Genomic DNA, 14,453 nt, shown 5'->3' with positions numbered 1-14,453 from the left:
TTCAGATGCTATTCATTTTGAAGACAGGACATAAGCCAGGTTCAGAACTAAGTTTTTTAATTGAGAGAGATGGCAAAGGTTCTATTTAGTTAACAAAAATGATGGACTGGGTGTTAGGTTTATCTTGTACTTTAACAAACACAACATGATAAAATAGCTAGTGTTCAATTAATATGTAAAAAAAAAAAATTTTTATTATTGGACAAAAAGGGGGAAATGTGGTGGATAGCCCTAGCCTCTTGTTGTCATGGTAACTCCACTCCTGGGAGGGGCTGCGAAGGAGGAGTGAATCTTGTAAACCTTCTGTCCAATCAAATTTGTTAAATAAAGGCTACAGCCAGTGATTGGGCAGTAGAAGAGGAGTGGGAGGAGCCAGAGGCAGGAAAAGGAGAAGACGAGGAGAGCCAAGAAAAAAAGAGAAGAAGGAGGGCGGCGCGGAGTTGGCAGTTGGCCGAAGCTAGAGGGCAGTTGGTGGAGAGAGAGAAGACGAAGAAGACCTTGACCTAGGAAACCGCAAGTTGTTAAGAGCTCTCATAGCCGGGGAATAGTGTAGTTTAATGGTAAATCTGCCCAATCTAGGCATGCAGCATTCATTTGATACTTATTGACTTGTGTATCAAGTCTGGACTCCCTATGGGCAAAAGATTTACTGCAACAAATGTTAAGTATTATATTATTATTAAATGTTAAGTATTATATAATATTAAGTATTGTTAAGTATTTATTTTAAGAGGAAATCTTAACCTGGCTTAGAGGCGATAGTATTTTAAGAAATGGAGATTTAGGCTAGGTATGGAGGCACATGCCTTTAATCCTTACACATGGAAGGCAGAGGCAAGTGGATATCTGGGAGTTTGGGGCTAGCCTGATCTACACAGTGAGTTCCAGGCTGCTTATCTAGTGAGTCACCAGGTCCAGTGAGACTGTCTGAAAATAACAGTAATAAAAAATTTAACATTAAAAAAATAAGGGCTGGAGAGACAGCTCAGTGGTGAAGAGCACTGAGTGCTCTTCCAGAGGTCCTGAGTTCAATTCCCAGCAACCACATGGTGGCTCGCAACCATCTGTAATGGATCCAATGCCCTCTTCTGGTCTGAAGACAGTGTACTGATATACATAAAATAAATAAATCTCAAAAAATTAAAAAAATAATAAAGAAAAAGTGCCTGAGTATGTGCTTGTCATATTTCTTTTCTTTTAAATACAACTTGCACTGTTTTTACTCATAAGTGACAAAAGTCTTATGTTGTTTAAATGACACCTAAGGCCAAGTGTCACATACAAATCAGGAGTGAAGCTCTCATCTGTGTAGATGATGGTGTCCTGAGCCATGTCCTCCTCTGAAGTTGCCCTCCAGAAGGCTGTCAGCTCTGACCTCATGTATCTGCGTTGATTATAAATATGTTCATGACACGGTGGCATCTGCTTGACAGTGTTGACATCCACATCAATGTGTGTGGTGGGGTACGGGGCATACATAACTTGCCGGAACGGTAGTACAAAACTTCCAGTTGCATCCTGTCAGAAGGAAGAGAAAACTTACTGACCACATGCCAAATGAGAGAAGCAATTTAAAAAAAGAATATAATAATGATAAGAGATGCATACTCCTGTGAATCTGGTACAGGGCTTGCTCAGAAATAACACTGACATGGTTACTATATAAAAACCCAGCCACTACTGTTTGTGTTTACAGTGAAAGTATACAGTATACCATTAAAAAAGTGGGTCAGAACATGCCATGTATAATCCAACTGTAGGCATAATCTTATGCCAAGTATTAACGTGATTATTTGCTGGTCTGTAAAATTATGATTGCCTTCCTTTCTCCACTGTTTTATATCCTTTCTGTATCTAAATAAGTATGTATGTTAACAGGTAAAACATTTACCTCTTTCCAGGCGGCGGGGCAGCCACTTACCATGCAGCAAACACTTGCTGTGTATGAGGCACTGTGCCGAGTGTAGAATATAGAGGCTGCCTGAATCGTTCGCTCTTAAAGGCTAGAATAATTACTATATATCAAGGTATTTTCTGGAAAGCTATACAACTCTGCTGTCTATGCTACTGCTGGGTCCCATTGTTGTAGTTTATCAACTTGTGATAAACTTTGTGAGCAAAGAGATGAGAAGAAGTTGGAGACATCCTGACGACGGGAGATTGGACTTGTCTTGAGGACCCAAAACTCCTAAGCAGTAGGAAGCAGTCTAAAGAGATGTGCACATCTTTCCTCCTCTGACCTTCTTTCTCTCCTACCTAGGACTGCAGCGTTGGAAGGGATTAGAGTGGAGTACAGGTGGGAAGGGATGCAGGGGTATAAGAACCCAATATAATACCTAAAGCAAATGTGCCAACACGACCTAGCTTTGCTTGGAGAACTCACAAGTATTTCACTCAATCACAGTTTTGCACTTCCCTTGTGTCTGGTATAGAGGGCGTGCTTTCAGAAGTAACAGTGTCTAACTGAACAAGGGGATGCTGGGAAGTACTGTGAACTTCAAGGAAAATTGGTAAAATTAAGATTTGCAAAATCAAAGTTAGAAATGTGTTTTCTTTAGTTCTGAGCTCATGGCAAGCGCATGATTTGAAACCCAATAGCTGATTTTTATTTTGGGCATGAAATGGAGACTGAACTCAGGCCTTTAACTTTCTAAGTAAACACCAACCATAATAATGAACTGTATCTCCAATTACCAAAAGCAAAATTTTTATTTCCAAGAATTCAATTTTTTTAAATATATTTTTAATTTTGTAAACTTCATTATAAAAACCTTGCAAATATAGATAAATGTAATACACCAACATTAACCAGATCCAATGTCTATATAAATCCATTAATTTTTACAGTGTTTTAGAATGAGCATGTGGAACAGAAGCTGTGGGGCTCCACATTCAATTTTACCTCCTTTCAGTATCAGACATATTTCATGCACTTACCACCTACAACAAAAAAATTCAATACAGAATTAAACTAGAAAAATAATTTTATATTTATATGCTATATTTAATTTTTAAATTAATGTAATTTTAGTATTCAGAAAATTAAGGCAGGTGGATCATTGCGAGTTTAAGGCCTGTCTAGTTTTATTTCAACTTGACAAAAGCTAGAGTCATCAGAGAGGAGGCAGATTTAAAGACAAATGCCTCCCATATGCCTGGGCTGTAGGTAAGACAGCCGGGCATTTTCTTAACTGTGGTTCCTGAGGGAGGACCTACCCCATTGTGGGTGGGGCCACCCCTGGGCTGGTGGTTCTGAGTTCTATAGAGAGGCTGAGCAAGCCAGTAAGCAGCTTTCCTCCATGGCCTCTGCACCGGCTGCCTCCAGGTTGCTGCCCTGCGTGAGTTCCTTTGATGAAGAACTGTGACGTGGAAGCATAAGTGGAATAAACCCCTTTCTCTCTGCTTTGGTGGTCATGGCGTCTCCTCACAGCAACAGAAACCCTAACCAGGAAAATTTAGTACCAGGAAGACAGAGTCACAGAGGCAGCAGCGTGAAGGGCTGGGACAGGGTTCTCCAGAAGGCATGCTTTGAATCAATGTCCAATACATGAGACAGTTTCTTTGATACCAGGATCCGTAGGTTCAGGGATCAAGGGGGTAGAAATGAGAATAATTCCACTCGCTATCACCCTGTAGTGACCCGTGGAAAACTTTTGCTTCCTGTTCCTGAGACCTTACATTCTGCTGGCCTAGAACAACACTGCATTCATCAGATTTTCCTCTGGCAACTTTGGACTTCTGATGCCCTTATGGCAACCAGATAAGAAAGGAGTAACAGTGTTAAGAGGGGTAACTGATCCAGATTACCAAGGAGAATTGGACTGCCTCTCCACTATGGAGGTAAGAAAGATTATGTCTAGAGTACAGGAGACCCTTTGGAGTACCTCTTGGTGCTATCATGTCCTGTGATTAAAGTCAGCGATACAACAACCTAATTCAGGCAGGATGACAAAGGGCACAGACCCATCAGGAATAAAGGTATGAGTCACTCCTCCAGGAAAAGAGCCAAGACCTGCTGAGGTGTTTGCTAAGTGTAAAGAAAATACAAAATGTTTAGCAGGGGAAGGTAGTTATAAATACTAGCTAAGGCCACATGACTAGTTGCAGAAAAGAAAATTATAACTGACATGAGAGTTTCTGTCATATTTTCTTAAGAATACAGACATTTATATCTTCTTTCTTCAATCTCTCTATCATATGATATAACATCAATTAAGATAATATCAACAGTTATATTTAAGTATGAGATTAAAAGAGTAAGACATTGCTACTTATTGTAAATTTACAATGTTTGCCAATGTACAAGGCATAGTTATATCATGTTAGGTGTAATTATGACCTGGTTAAATATATAATGTATTTCTGATTGTATGTGAGATACTTATATCATGTTTAGGTGTTGTTATGATCTGGCTATTGTTTTCATTTGGAAATTAATTATGACATAAGGAGATATGATTGTGTGTCAAGTTGATATTGGGTAGACTTATAATGATTACTTTTGGTTGTCAACTTGACTACATCTGGAACCAAAATCCAAAAATAGGGGGCACATCTGTGAGGTAGTTTTACTTAATCTGAAGTAGGAAGATCCACTTCTAATCCAGACCTTTGAAGTAGGAAGACACTCTTTTAATCCAGATCATTTGAGCTGGGAAAAGACATGCCATTTAACACTATTTAAAAACACATTTAATCCAGATCTAATCTTGGCCATTTGTTCTTCAAGAAGCCTATATAAGGACATGGAAAAAGGAAGCTTTTGTTTTCTGCTTGATTACTCTCACCTAGCTAGCAAGACTACTCCTTCACTAGTATTGAAGCCTATTTCTTTGGGATTCCACTGTATACAGAAGCCAGATGAGACATCCAGCCTTGTGGACTGAGCAACTATTGGATTCTTAGACTTAACTGTTTACAGCCCGCTATTGTTGTATTGGCTGGGTCTTGGCCTGTAAGTCATTCTAATAAATTTCATATATATATTCCTTCTATAAGTTTTGTTACTCGAGAGATCTCTGGCTACACATGCATATATCCAATCAACACAGAGCAGTTGTATTTGCAGGGTTCAGTGTGACATATCAGTATATGAATACAAAGTATGATTCACTCAGGGTTTCATACCTAGCACCTCAGATAGTTATCATTTTCTTTTGTTAGGAACATTCAAAATTCCAATTATTAGCTATTTAAAAATCAAAAACCAGAGCTGGCGTAATGGCTCAGTAGGCAAAGTACTAATTTTTATGTAAACATGAGGACCCAACCTACGTTAGGATCCCCAGCACCCATGTAAAAGTCAGTTGCAGCAGCCTGTACCTATAACCTGGTGCTGGGGTATGGTATGGACAGGTAGATCTCAGGGCACCAGGCCAGCCAGTCTATTCAACGGTTTGGAAGAGACCCTCCCTAAAATAACACAGTGGAGAGTGATAGAGTCAGACACCATATATCAACCTCTGTCCCACACACTTCTCCCCCATCCCCAAACCGGAAAAATACAACAAACTGTCATAATTATTCTACAGTGCTACAGAACATTGTAAGTTCTTCTTTTAGTTATTTTAGGTATTATTTTAGTTAACTACAGCTTCTTCCCAGCCCCCTTTCTAAATTCTGGTATCTCTGTATTTACCTTCTACTTGTATGAGACAAACATTTTTAGCTTTTAAACATAATGATAACGTGCAGCATCATCTTTCTGTGCCTGGTTTGTTTCACTTATCACAACAGACTTTCCTTTGTGTGATGAAACTTCCCACTGTGCATATGGACCATTCGTTTGCACACGGGCATTTAGACTGATCCTGTATCCAGCTACGGTGACTCGTGCTGCATACAGATGAAGCTGCGTGGGTTTCATCCACATACCCATTTCACTTCTTTTCAGACTTGCCCAGTGGTGAGATAATTGGTTCAAATGTCTAACTGATTGCTCATTAATTATAGCGCTGAACCTTGTACATTCTAGGTGAGTGCTCTACCACTTCTGTTTTCTTAATTTAAATTGCCCTCCTGTCCTCTTGAATGGTAAATTAATAATTTAAATTTTCCCCAAGATGTGACAAATATACTTTCTCCATATCCATGGAAGTATTTGTCACTTTTAGTTGTTATTTTGATAGTATTCAACTAAGTTGGGTAATATCTCATCGTGGTTTTGAATTTACCTTATATGCAGCAATGCCGAACACTGCTTCATATCTATCGGTTATTTTCATACCTTCTCTGCAGCGTCCACTCCATCAGTACTTGCTTATTTTGTGTGGAGATACTATAGTGACCTGTGTAATAGACTGCCGCAAGTATTTCCTCTCCTCCTATGGGCTATTGCTGCACTCTGCTGGTTGCTTTCTTGGTTGTGTAAAAGTTCTGCAGTGTGATGACATCTGTCAAGTTTGGGTTTTGTTGTTTATGATTTTGGGGATATACTAAACAAACAAACAAACAAACAAACAAACAAGCACTTTCCCCCCAGATTGATGTGTTAAATCTCCTAAGTTTTCTTCTAATAGCTTGTGAATAGGATGTCAGGTTTAAGTGTTTTCTCTAGCTCGATTTGTGTCTGGTGAGAATGAGCCACTCTGGCTTTTTTTCACAGGATGTGCAGTTCTCCCAGAGCACCACTGTAAGAGAGCTCCTTATCTCTGACCTGCACTCTTACTGGACCCATCAGAGCTCAGTCACTGCAACTCTTGAGGACTCCAATCTGGGTGTCTGCTGTTCCATCAGTGTCTGTTGCGAAATTAGGTACTTCTATGCTACCAGCTTTGCTGTTCTGCATAAGATTGCCTTGCCTACTCAGGTCTGTACTAATCAGATTCCATTAACATGACAAAACACCCAGAAAACTCAGCTTTAAAGAGGACACGTCTCTTCTGACTCACTGTTTCAGTCTATAGGCACAGTCCACCTTACTTAGGGTTCATGGAGAGGTAGAACATGGTGGCCAGGTGTACAGGGGAGAGCCTGGATGGATAGGGGTGAGGGTGCAGGCTAGGTTCCTACTGCACCCTCCATAGGCATGTCCCCAGTGACTTAATGAGAGACATCTCAACCAGGCTACACTTCCTAACATTTCCATCCCTTCCCAACAGTGGTACCAGCTAAGATGAAATGTTCAACATAGCATTCGAGCCTTTGGGGACACTGCAGGTCCAAAGGGCATCAAATCTAGGGGTGCTTCTTTTTAGTTCTGTTAAGAACATCTTCACATCTAGAGAAGAGCTGAACCGAGTCTGCAGACAACTCTGGGTTTGACAGGCATTTTAGCAGCAGTCTTTCAATTCTGGGTATTGGATGTCTTTCCTTCATTTGTCCAGTTTGACTTCTTTCCCTGGGGCTTTATAACTCACAGCAGACACTATCCACTTCATCTGTGGGGCTGTTTAGTTTGTAGCTACTGGGAGTGTAATTGCTTCTTTCATTTCTTTTTCTCAGCAATTTCATTTCTGGTATACAAAAAAAATTGATTTTTTTTGAGGGGGCTGTACATCCTGCACTTGACTGAATTTGTCATTTAGGTGGAGTCTAGGGTACCCGGCATGCTAAATAAGTACTCTTCCACTAAGGTAAAGCCTCAGCCCAGAGTCTGTGATTTCTTTTTTGCCTTGGCAAAGACTTATGACACTAGGCCTGAATAAAAGCCATGAAAATAGATATTATTATCTTGTTTCTCATCTTTAATAAAGAGATTTCAGTGGTTCCCTATTTGGTATAATGCTGGTTGAAGATCTGTCCAATGTAGATAGCTTTTGTATGACAGAAGTAGGAATGTTCCTTGAATATACAAGTTTGCCGGGCGGTGGTGGCGCATGCCTTTAATCCCAGCACTTGGGAGGCAGAAGCAGGCGGATTTCTGAGTTCGAGGCCAGCCTGGTTTACCGAGTGAGTTCCAGGACAGGCAAGGCTATACAGAGAAATCCTTTCTCGAAAAACCAAAAAAAAAAAAAAAAAAAAAATCAAGTTTATTTAGAGTACCTACAACAGCCATGCTTTTCTTTTGTTTCATCTTGCTATGCTTACATCCTGAAGAATAACTATGAGAGAACCATTCAGTGATCATGAAAAGCAATTTCTTTATGGCTGTGTGTATATGCGTGTCTGTATACACATACACACACACATATATACACGTGTGTGTGTGTATATGCATGCGTGAGGTTGATGTTTGGAATTTTTCTTGGTTGTTCTTTCATCTTTTTTTTTTTTGGTTTTTCGAGACAGGGTTTCTCTGTGTAGCCCTGGCTGTCCTGGAACTTACTCTGTAGACCAGGCTGGCCTTGAACTCAGAAATCCACCTGCCTCTGCCTCCCAAGTGCTGGGATTAGTTCTTTCATCTTTTTGAAGCAGGGTCTCTCAATCAAACCCAGAGCTTGCTGGAAAAAAATCTGTTTCCACTTAATTATTGAAAAAAATTGCACTGGGCAGTGGTGGCGCACACCTTTAATCCCAGTACTTGGGAGGCAGAGGCAGGCGAATTTCTGAGTTCAAGGCCAGCCTGGTCTACAAAGTGAGTTCCAGGACAGCCGGGGCTATACAGAGAAACCCTGTCTCGGAAAAAAAATGCTAATTCATATTTATCTGGTTTGGTTTTTTTTAATTGCAAATTTAATATAAAAACTAGAAACAGTCATTTTGCATAAGCTATAAGAGACATTTTAATTTCTTAAAATGAATAAGTATGGTACATATTCAAATCTACTCAGTAAGCAAAAGAAACATTACCATTTCAGAGGCTCAGTCTGGTTCAAGCATGTATTGAAAAAGAAAACACTGAGGCTAGACACATACCTAGAGGGAACCAAGCGAAATACAAATATGATCCTATAGTGCTTCATAAATGATAATAACTATAAATCCCTAAGACATACACTTCATGCTCAGAATGATAAAAGAAACCAGTCCCCAGACAATTAAAAATATGATACATTAAATGCTAACATTATACTTTACAAAGATTCTTAGTAATTATTTTTAAAATTCATTTTTACTAGTTGCTTCACAAATGATAAATGAGTGGCATGTACCTTTAGCAACCCTTGTACAAAGAGTCCCGATTCATATTTAAAGGATGACTCTGCTTCACATAGCCTGGAGCACTTCCTCTCTGCTGGTGTCAGAAAAAGGCACAGTGTTCTTACTATCTAGAGAAGAAAAGACTCAGCATTGACATCTGAAGTAAAAAGATCACTGCGTGCTTATGAAATCAATTTAAATAGAAATTTCTGTTGCCATCATTGAAACAGTTCCCAAGTAAGGCGTATCCTTTGGCTACCTGAACAGGGCATGGGATCCAAACACATACTGCTTACAAGGGGATTCTATGGCCAGTTAAGTTTAGGAAGTAGCTGGTAAATCAACCTCACTGGCATCTCAGAACTTGCTACATTTGAGTAAGTATTGCTGTTCTCTAAGTGAATGATACAACTGCCTTTTGAGTGGGCAGACGGCTCTGGAGAATAAACCAAGGGTTTCAAGGAGGGAATTACCATCTGATGCAATGTGGCAATAGGGACTGCCCAAAATCTTTCACAGAAAAAACCCTACTCAATTTCATGGGAAACAAATGAATGGCCAGTCTAGAAATCGCTGTGGGTAAGAAGAGCTGGCTAGAGCTGCACAGAGAAAAGTAAACAGCTGTGAGCTGTGCTGGAACTCTGACGATAGCCAGAGACAGCTTGAAGACAGCGGTTTTCAACTAGAGTAGTGTCATATTGTCTCTCAAAAATGAAAGGACAAAGGACAAGCTATTTAACCTACAAGAAGATGAAAGATGAAAAAAGTGTTTAATAAACGAAGCCCAAACAATGGAGCCATTCTCTTTTCATAAAGTCAACCAAGATGACCCCCCATGGAAGCCAAGGCCTTCAGCATCTCACGTGGAAAGCTACTTCTTGGGGTCATGTATAACAGCTCTAAATGCCTCGCTAAAATATAATGAGAGGTTTAGTATTCTGTCATAAATGATTGAATGAGAATTATAAATTTGGCAAATTAAAGTTCGTAAGTACACAGGCTGGCTCAAAGAAAGAAAGAAAGAAAGAAAGAAAGAAAGAAAGAAAGAAAGAAAGAAAGAAAGGGATGAGTAACTCTGTAATTCAAATAACCACCCCTAACTTATTTCCATATAAAACCTTTAAAACAAAATAATGTTTGCTGCAGTTGACATCAATATGTATTTATGTGTCGTTAGTGACTATAAAGATGGTTGCTGACTTTTGGCATTAACCCTCTGGAAATGTTTGATCACTTGTCTGGGCTCCCTCACCCCATTACGTACATGGTATAAACTCAGTTTTTGCAGAAATAGCCTCCAGAAGCTGAATGAATTATCTAGTTAGCTATTTTATACTATCTGCTTTTGTGACTCTCAAGTACTTGTCTTAAGATAAAGCTGCAGTGTGTAGTCACTCTATGGGTCATAGTAATATTCATCAGTACAGTTTCCTATAACTCACATATCCAGATTGTTATGTACTCACACAACACATTGTTTAGTAGGTAAAGTCATACAGGAGTAAAAACCAACAATTAAAAAATAGGGAAAAAAATCTCATTTAAAGGCCAGGCAAGATGGTGTATGTATACTTTTAATTTCTGTAATTGGGCATAAGAGCTAAGTGGACTGTGGTGAGTTTGAGACTAGCCTGATCTACATAGGGAGTTGCAGGCCAGCCCAGACTATATAGTGAGACCCTATCTCAAAAAAAGAAAAATCTCATTTAAACATTCTTCTCAAAACAATTTATGATACAACTAGGAGTTATGGATTATCAAAATTAATGTGGTAATTGAATTCTTACTCATTCTATCAGAGTCAGTTCTGCTAGACAGTGTCAGAGGAATCTGGTAAAATTAAATTGCTTCCTTATACTATTAGCCTATTTCAATTGCAGCCTACTATTTAAATAATTCGTGATATGCTAGTGATGGTAAAAGTCAGATCATAGTTGAACTGTAGAATGAATTACCTTATTTACTTTCTCTGCACTGCTGCCTACCACGACAGAACAGCCACAGGTCTGCAGATGTGAGCTGATGGCACTGTAGGTAATGAAGACATTGGCAGGGTTACAGCTTCACAACGAGAAAAATCAACAAGGTTTGGATAACACACAAGAGCTTGACGAATACCAAAGCTATCTGCACTATGTCATCTTTTATTCGTGAAAAACCTTGCATTTTCTAGGGACCTTTTACAGATATCATATCATCTTAAGACAGCTCAGGGCTGGAGCAATGGCTCACTGGTGAAGAGCACCTGCTGCTCTTGTAGAGAAAATCCAGAACCACATGGTGATTCACAACCATCTAGTTCCAAGAAAGCCAAAGCCCTCTTCTGCCTTTTGCAGGTACCAGGCACCATGTGGTGCACATACATATATGGAGGTATTCAAACACATATAAAATTAAATACATTTTAAGGAAAAAGATATCCCAGTTAGGTAATAGATGCCATTATTTTATAGTAACTTCTTTAAAGAGAAGGGACACTGAAAAGAATGTATGGGTGGCTGGCACCACAAAGTCTGAAGTGCTTCTGAGTCAAGCCATTTAGGCCTTGATTTAAGAATGTTTACTTGGTATTTCATTGTGAGCTTAAAGGAAGGGAATGTAACATAGAAGTAAACACTTTAACAAAATACTTATTCACTTCTCACTGCTGGTGACAGTCTGCAACTGTAAAGGAGACTACAGCAGGAGATGCGGTACACATGTAGAACACTCAGCCCTGCAGAGGAACACACAGCTGCTCGGTAAGTGGTGGCTATTCCACTTACTGTCTTTCTTAGAGCAAACATAATGGGACACATTGGCTATCGGCTCCTGGGTGAGGTCACGTGCCTGGCACTGTTCTAGGTGCTTTATATTATCCATGCCACTTGGTGCCGACAAGGACCGGATAAACTAGCCGTTATCACCGTTCACATTTCACAGGTAAGAGAATGGAGGTGCCACTTTGGGTATCTTCACCAAGTTTTCTCAGTTGTAACCCAGGCAGTCTGGTTTTAGAGCCCATGCTCTTAAATGTTAAATTCCACAGGAAGATGAAAAATGTCTAAAATATGAATGATTTCTATTTCTAGACTTAAAGAACTCACAGAATTTACAATGCAACTCAACTTGATAGGTTCCTAAGGGTTATATTTAATGAAAATTGCAAGAAGAAACCGGACCCAAACAAGGACCAGAACTTCTCTGGGTACTACGGAAACCCAGCCTTTTTAGACTGTGAAAAGAGTAACATCAGATATGCCACTACTGTATGAGTAAAAACAACATGTGTAAGCTCAGGTGTGCAACGCTGCCCCTAATAATTGGAGGAAATAGATATTCTACCATTTTTTATCTCTAAATATTGTCATGGGTGAGCATTAAGGTTTTGATCCACTTAGCATTCAGAAAAAAAAAGTAAAATTCTTACTTGAGAAGAAAGCCTTCGTGACAGCTGTCACCAATGTCATCATCATTGAGCACTGTATCAGCTATCTAAAAGGCACACATACAAAATTAGTCTGGTTACAGTGTTGAAAGAACTCTTAGTAATTAGTATGCGAAAGTCTAGAGCCAGCACGAGCCAGAACTCTCATTATGAGCATCTAGACTACCTTATAAAGTGACTGTGTATGCACTTCTCAGAACAACAAAGGGGACTTGGCGAAGCAGCGTAAATGACACTTTTTATAACTTCCTCTTCTTAGCTATTAGAATTAGGAGGCCAAGCTTAATGATGAGTCAGCATTACAACAGTGTCTAGAGATACTTACTCATTGAAAATGTGTGGCTGAAATATCCTCAACAAATGATCAAAGAAACTGGTGTACAAGGAGCTGGAGAGATGGTTCAGTGCTTAACAACACTGGCTGCTCTTCCCAAGGACGTGGGTTCAACTCCCAGCACACGCGCACGCGCACGCGCACACGCACACGCACACGCACACGCACACCACTCAAGGGATCCATAAAGGATACATGACACTTACATCAATGTCTTCAGGAACACTGTGTGACTTCATAGATGCAAGCAGCTCCATTACAGGGATGACTTCCCCAGTAAGCATAGGAATAATACTCTGACCCTGGATCAAACATAATGAAGTGAATGAAATCACAGTGTGTGTGAGTTGGGCAGTAAAAACATTTCAAATGGAGGCAGAGCGTAAAACATCGTTGATTGGAATTGCTCAACGCAGTCCCAAAGCCCCCACTCAGAATCAGTTGTCAGGTTTTCATGTTCCTTAAGCATCTTTTCCTTGGTGAGTGAGTATGGCTTATTATACACTCTCACATGCAATATGTAAGCTACAGTGTTGCCACTAGAAAGGATCTTAGAAACGTAGCTAAGACATAAAAGCTCTTGTTAAAAGCCATGTTTAAAAGTGAGAAAAATTAAACATGAAAATGAGACACAATCTATCCAAATGCATAATGAAGTTACCACACAGACTAAGACTCAGTAAGACAGAGAACTTTCCTTATAGTACTGACATTTATTGCACCTGCAAAACATGACCTTGATTTTCTCTTTTCTGACATCTGGTTTGCAGCATAACTGTGGTATGTGACGTGAGCAACACCATCTAGTGTTTACTACTACCTCTCCCATCAATTTATGATCACCTAACAAGACGCTGAAATTGCCAAGTGTCTATCAATCTCAGCTAAATATATTTAAATTATCAATTACTTAGATTCACCTCAGTAATAAACTTGTTCATTCACATTTCAGAAAATGATTATTTAAACCCCTCACTTCTATTTTAAAGTTAGAACCTCAAATTAAGGGGTGAGGATTATACAGCACTTGGTGGCAGTGCCTGGCATGTATGAGGGAGGCCCTAGGTCTAATCTTCAACACACACACAGATGGGGGAAATCCACTTCCAATGCCCTTATCGTCGAAAGTACTTATTTCCTTTGGAAAATTTATCCTAATCTATAAATGTCTATGTAGATATAGAAAATTTTTATTATTTCAACATTTCATCCTATAGTAACATCCAGAATAAACCACACATTGTTTCTGCTTTTTAGATTAGAACTTCTGAACTGTCTGTTTACAAATATAATTAAGACATGGAATTCAAAAATGTATGTTAAATTTCCTTCCTTATTAAGTGATTTTGTTAGATGATCAATGTAAGAGTCCCAAGATGACCGTGGCTGAAGTTGTTTCAGTGTGCCGTGATATACTGAAGCAGTATTAAGATTCATAATAGAGTTGTTGCAAGCACATTACATCGGCTACGAAAATATAAAGCATCTCATCCTTTTTAGAAATAAGCTTTATCTCCCCTTGGGTTCAGCCATATACAGCACGTTAGACATGGACTCCTAGACACTTACCATCACGGTGAGTGAGTGAAGTCTCACTGGAGCTCAACAACAACAGCAATAACAAAAATCTTACAGGACCTGGGTCAAGCATATTCAAACCACAACAGGTTC

The 14,453-nt window shown here is 39.4% G+C and overlaps 1 protein-coding gene across 1 annotated transcript in view; it reads right to left on the bottom strand.

The window, feature by feature from the left end:
• The window catches only part of C9orf72 (C9orf72-SMCR8 complex subunit), a 29,979-nt gene that overhangs the window by 5,648 nt on the left and 9,878 nt on the right, over positions 1-14,453 (bottom strand). Inside the window, exons 4-8 of the mRNA XM_034504155.2 lie at positions 12,989-13,084; positions 12,431-12,495; positions 10,977-11,049; positions 9,033-9,149; positions 1,283-1,518 (exon numbers count right to left, since the gene is read on the bottom strand). Of these exons, the coding sequence (XP_034360046.1) occupies positions 1,283-1,518; positions 9,033-9,149; positions 10,977-11,049; positions 12,431-12,495; positions 12,989-13,084 (587 nt within the window). The remainder of the gene's footprint in view (positions 1-1,282; positions 1,519-9,032; positions 9,150-10,976; positions 11,050-12,430; positions 12,496-12,988; positions 13,085-14,453) is intronic.

This window comes from Arvicanthis niloticus, chromosome 5, assembly GCF_011762505.2.
Source record: "Arvicanthis niloticus isolate mArvNil1 chromosome 5, mArvNil1.pat.X, whole genome shotgun sequence".
In the NCBI taxonomy this organism is placed as follows: domain Eukaryota; kingdom Metazoa; phylum Chordata; class Mammalia; order Rodentia; family Muridae; genus Arvicanthis; species Arvicanthis niloticus.
Note: the sequence above shows the minus strand (reverse complement) of the source record. Positions and strands in the feature narration are given on the sequence as shown.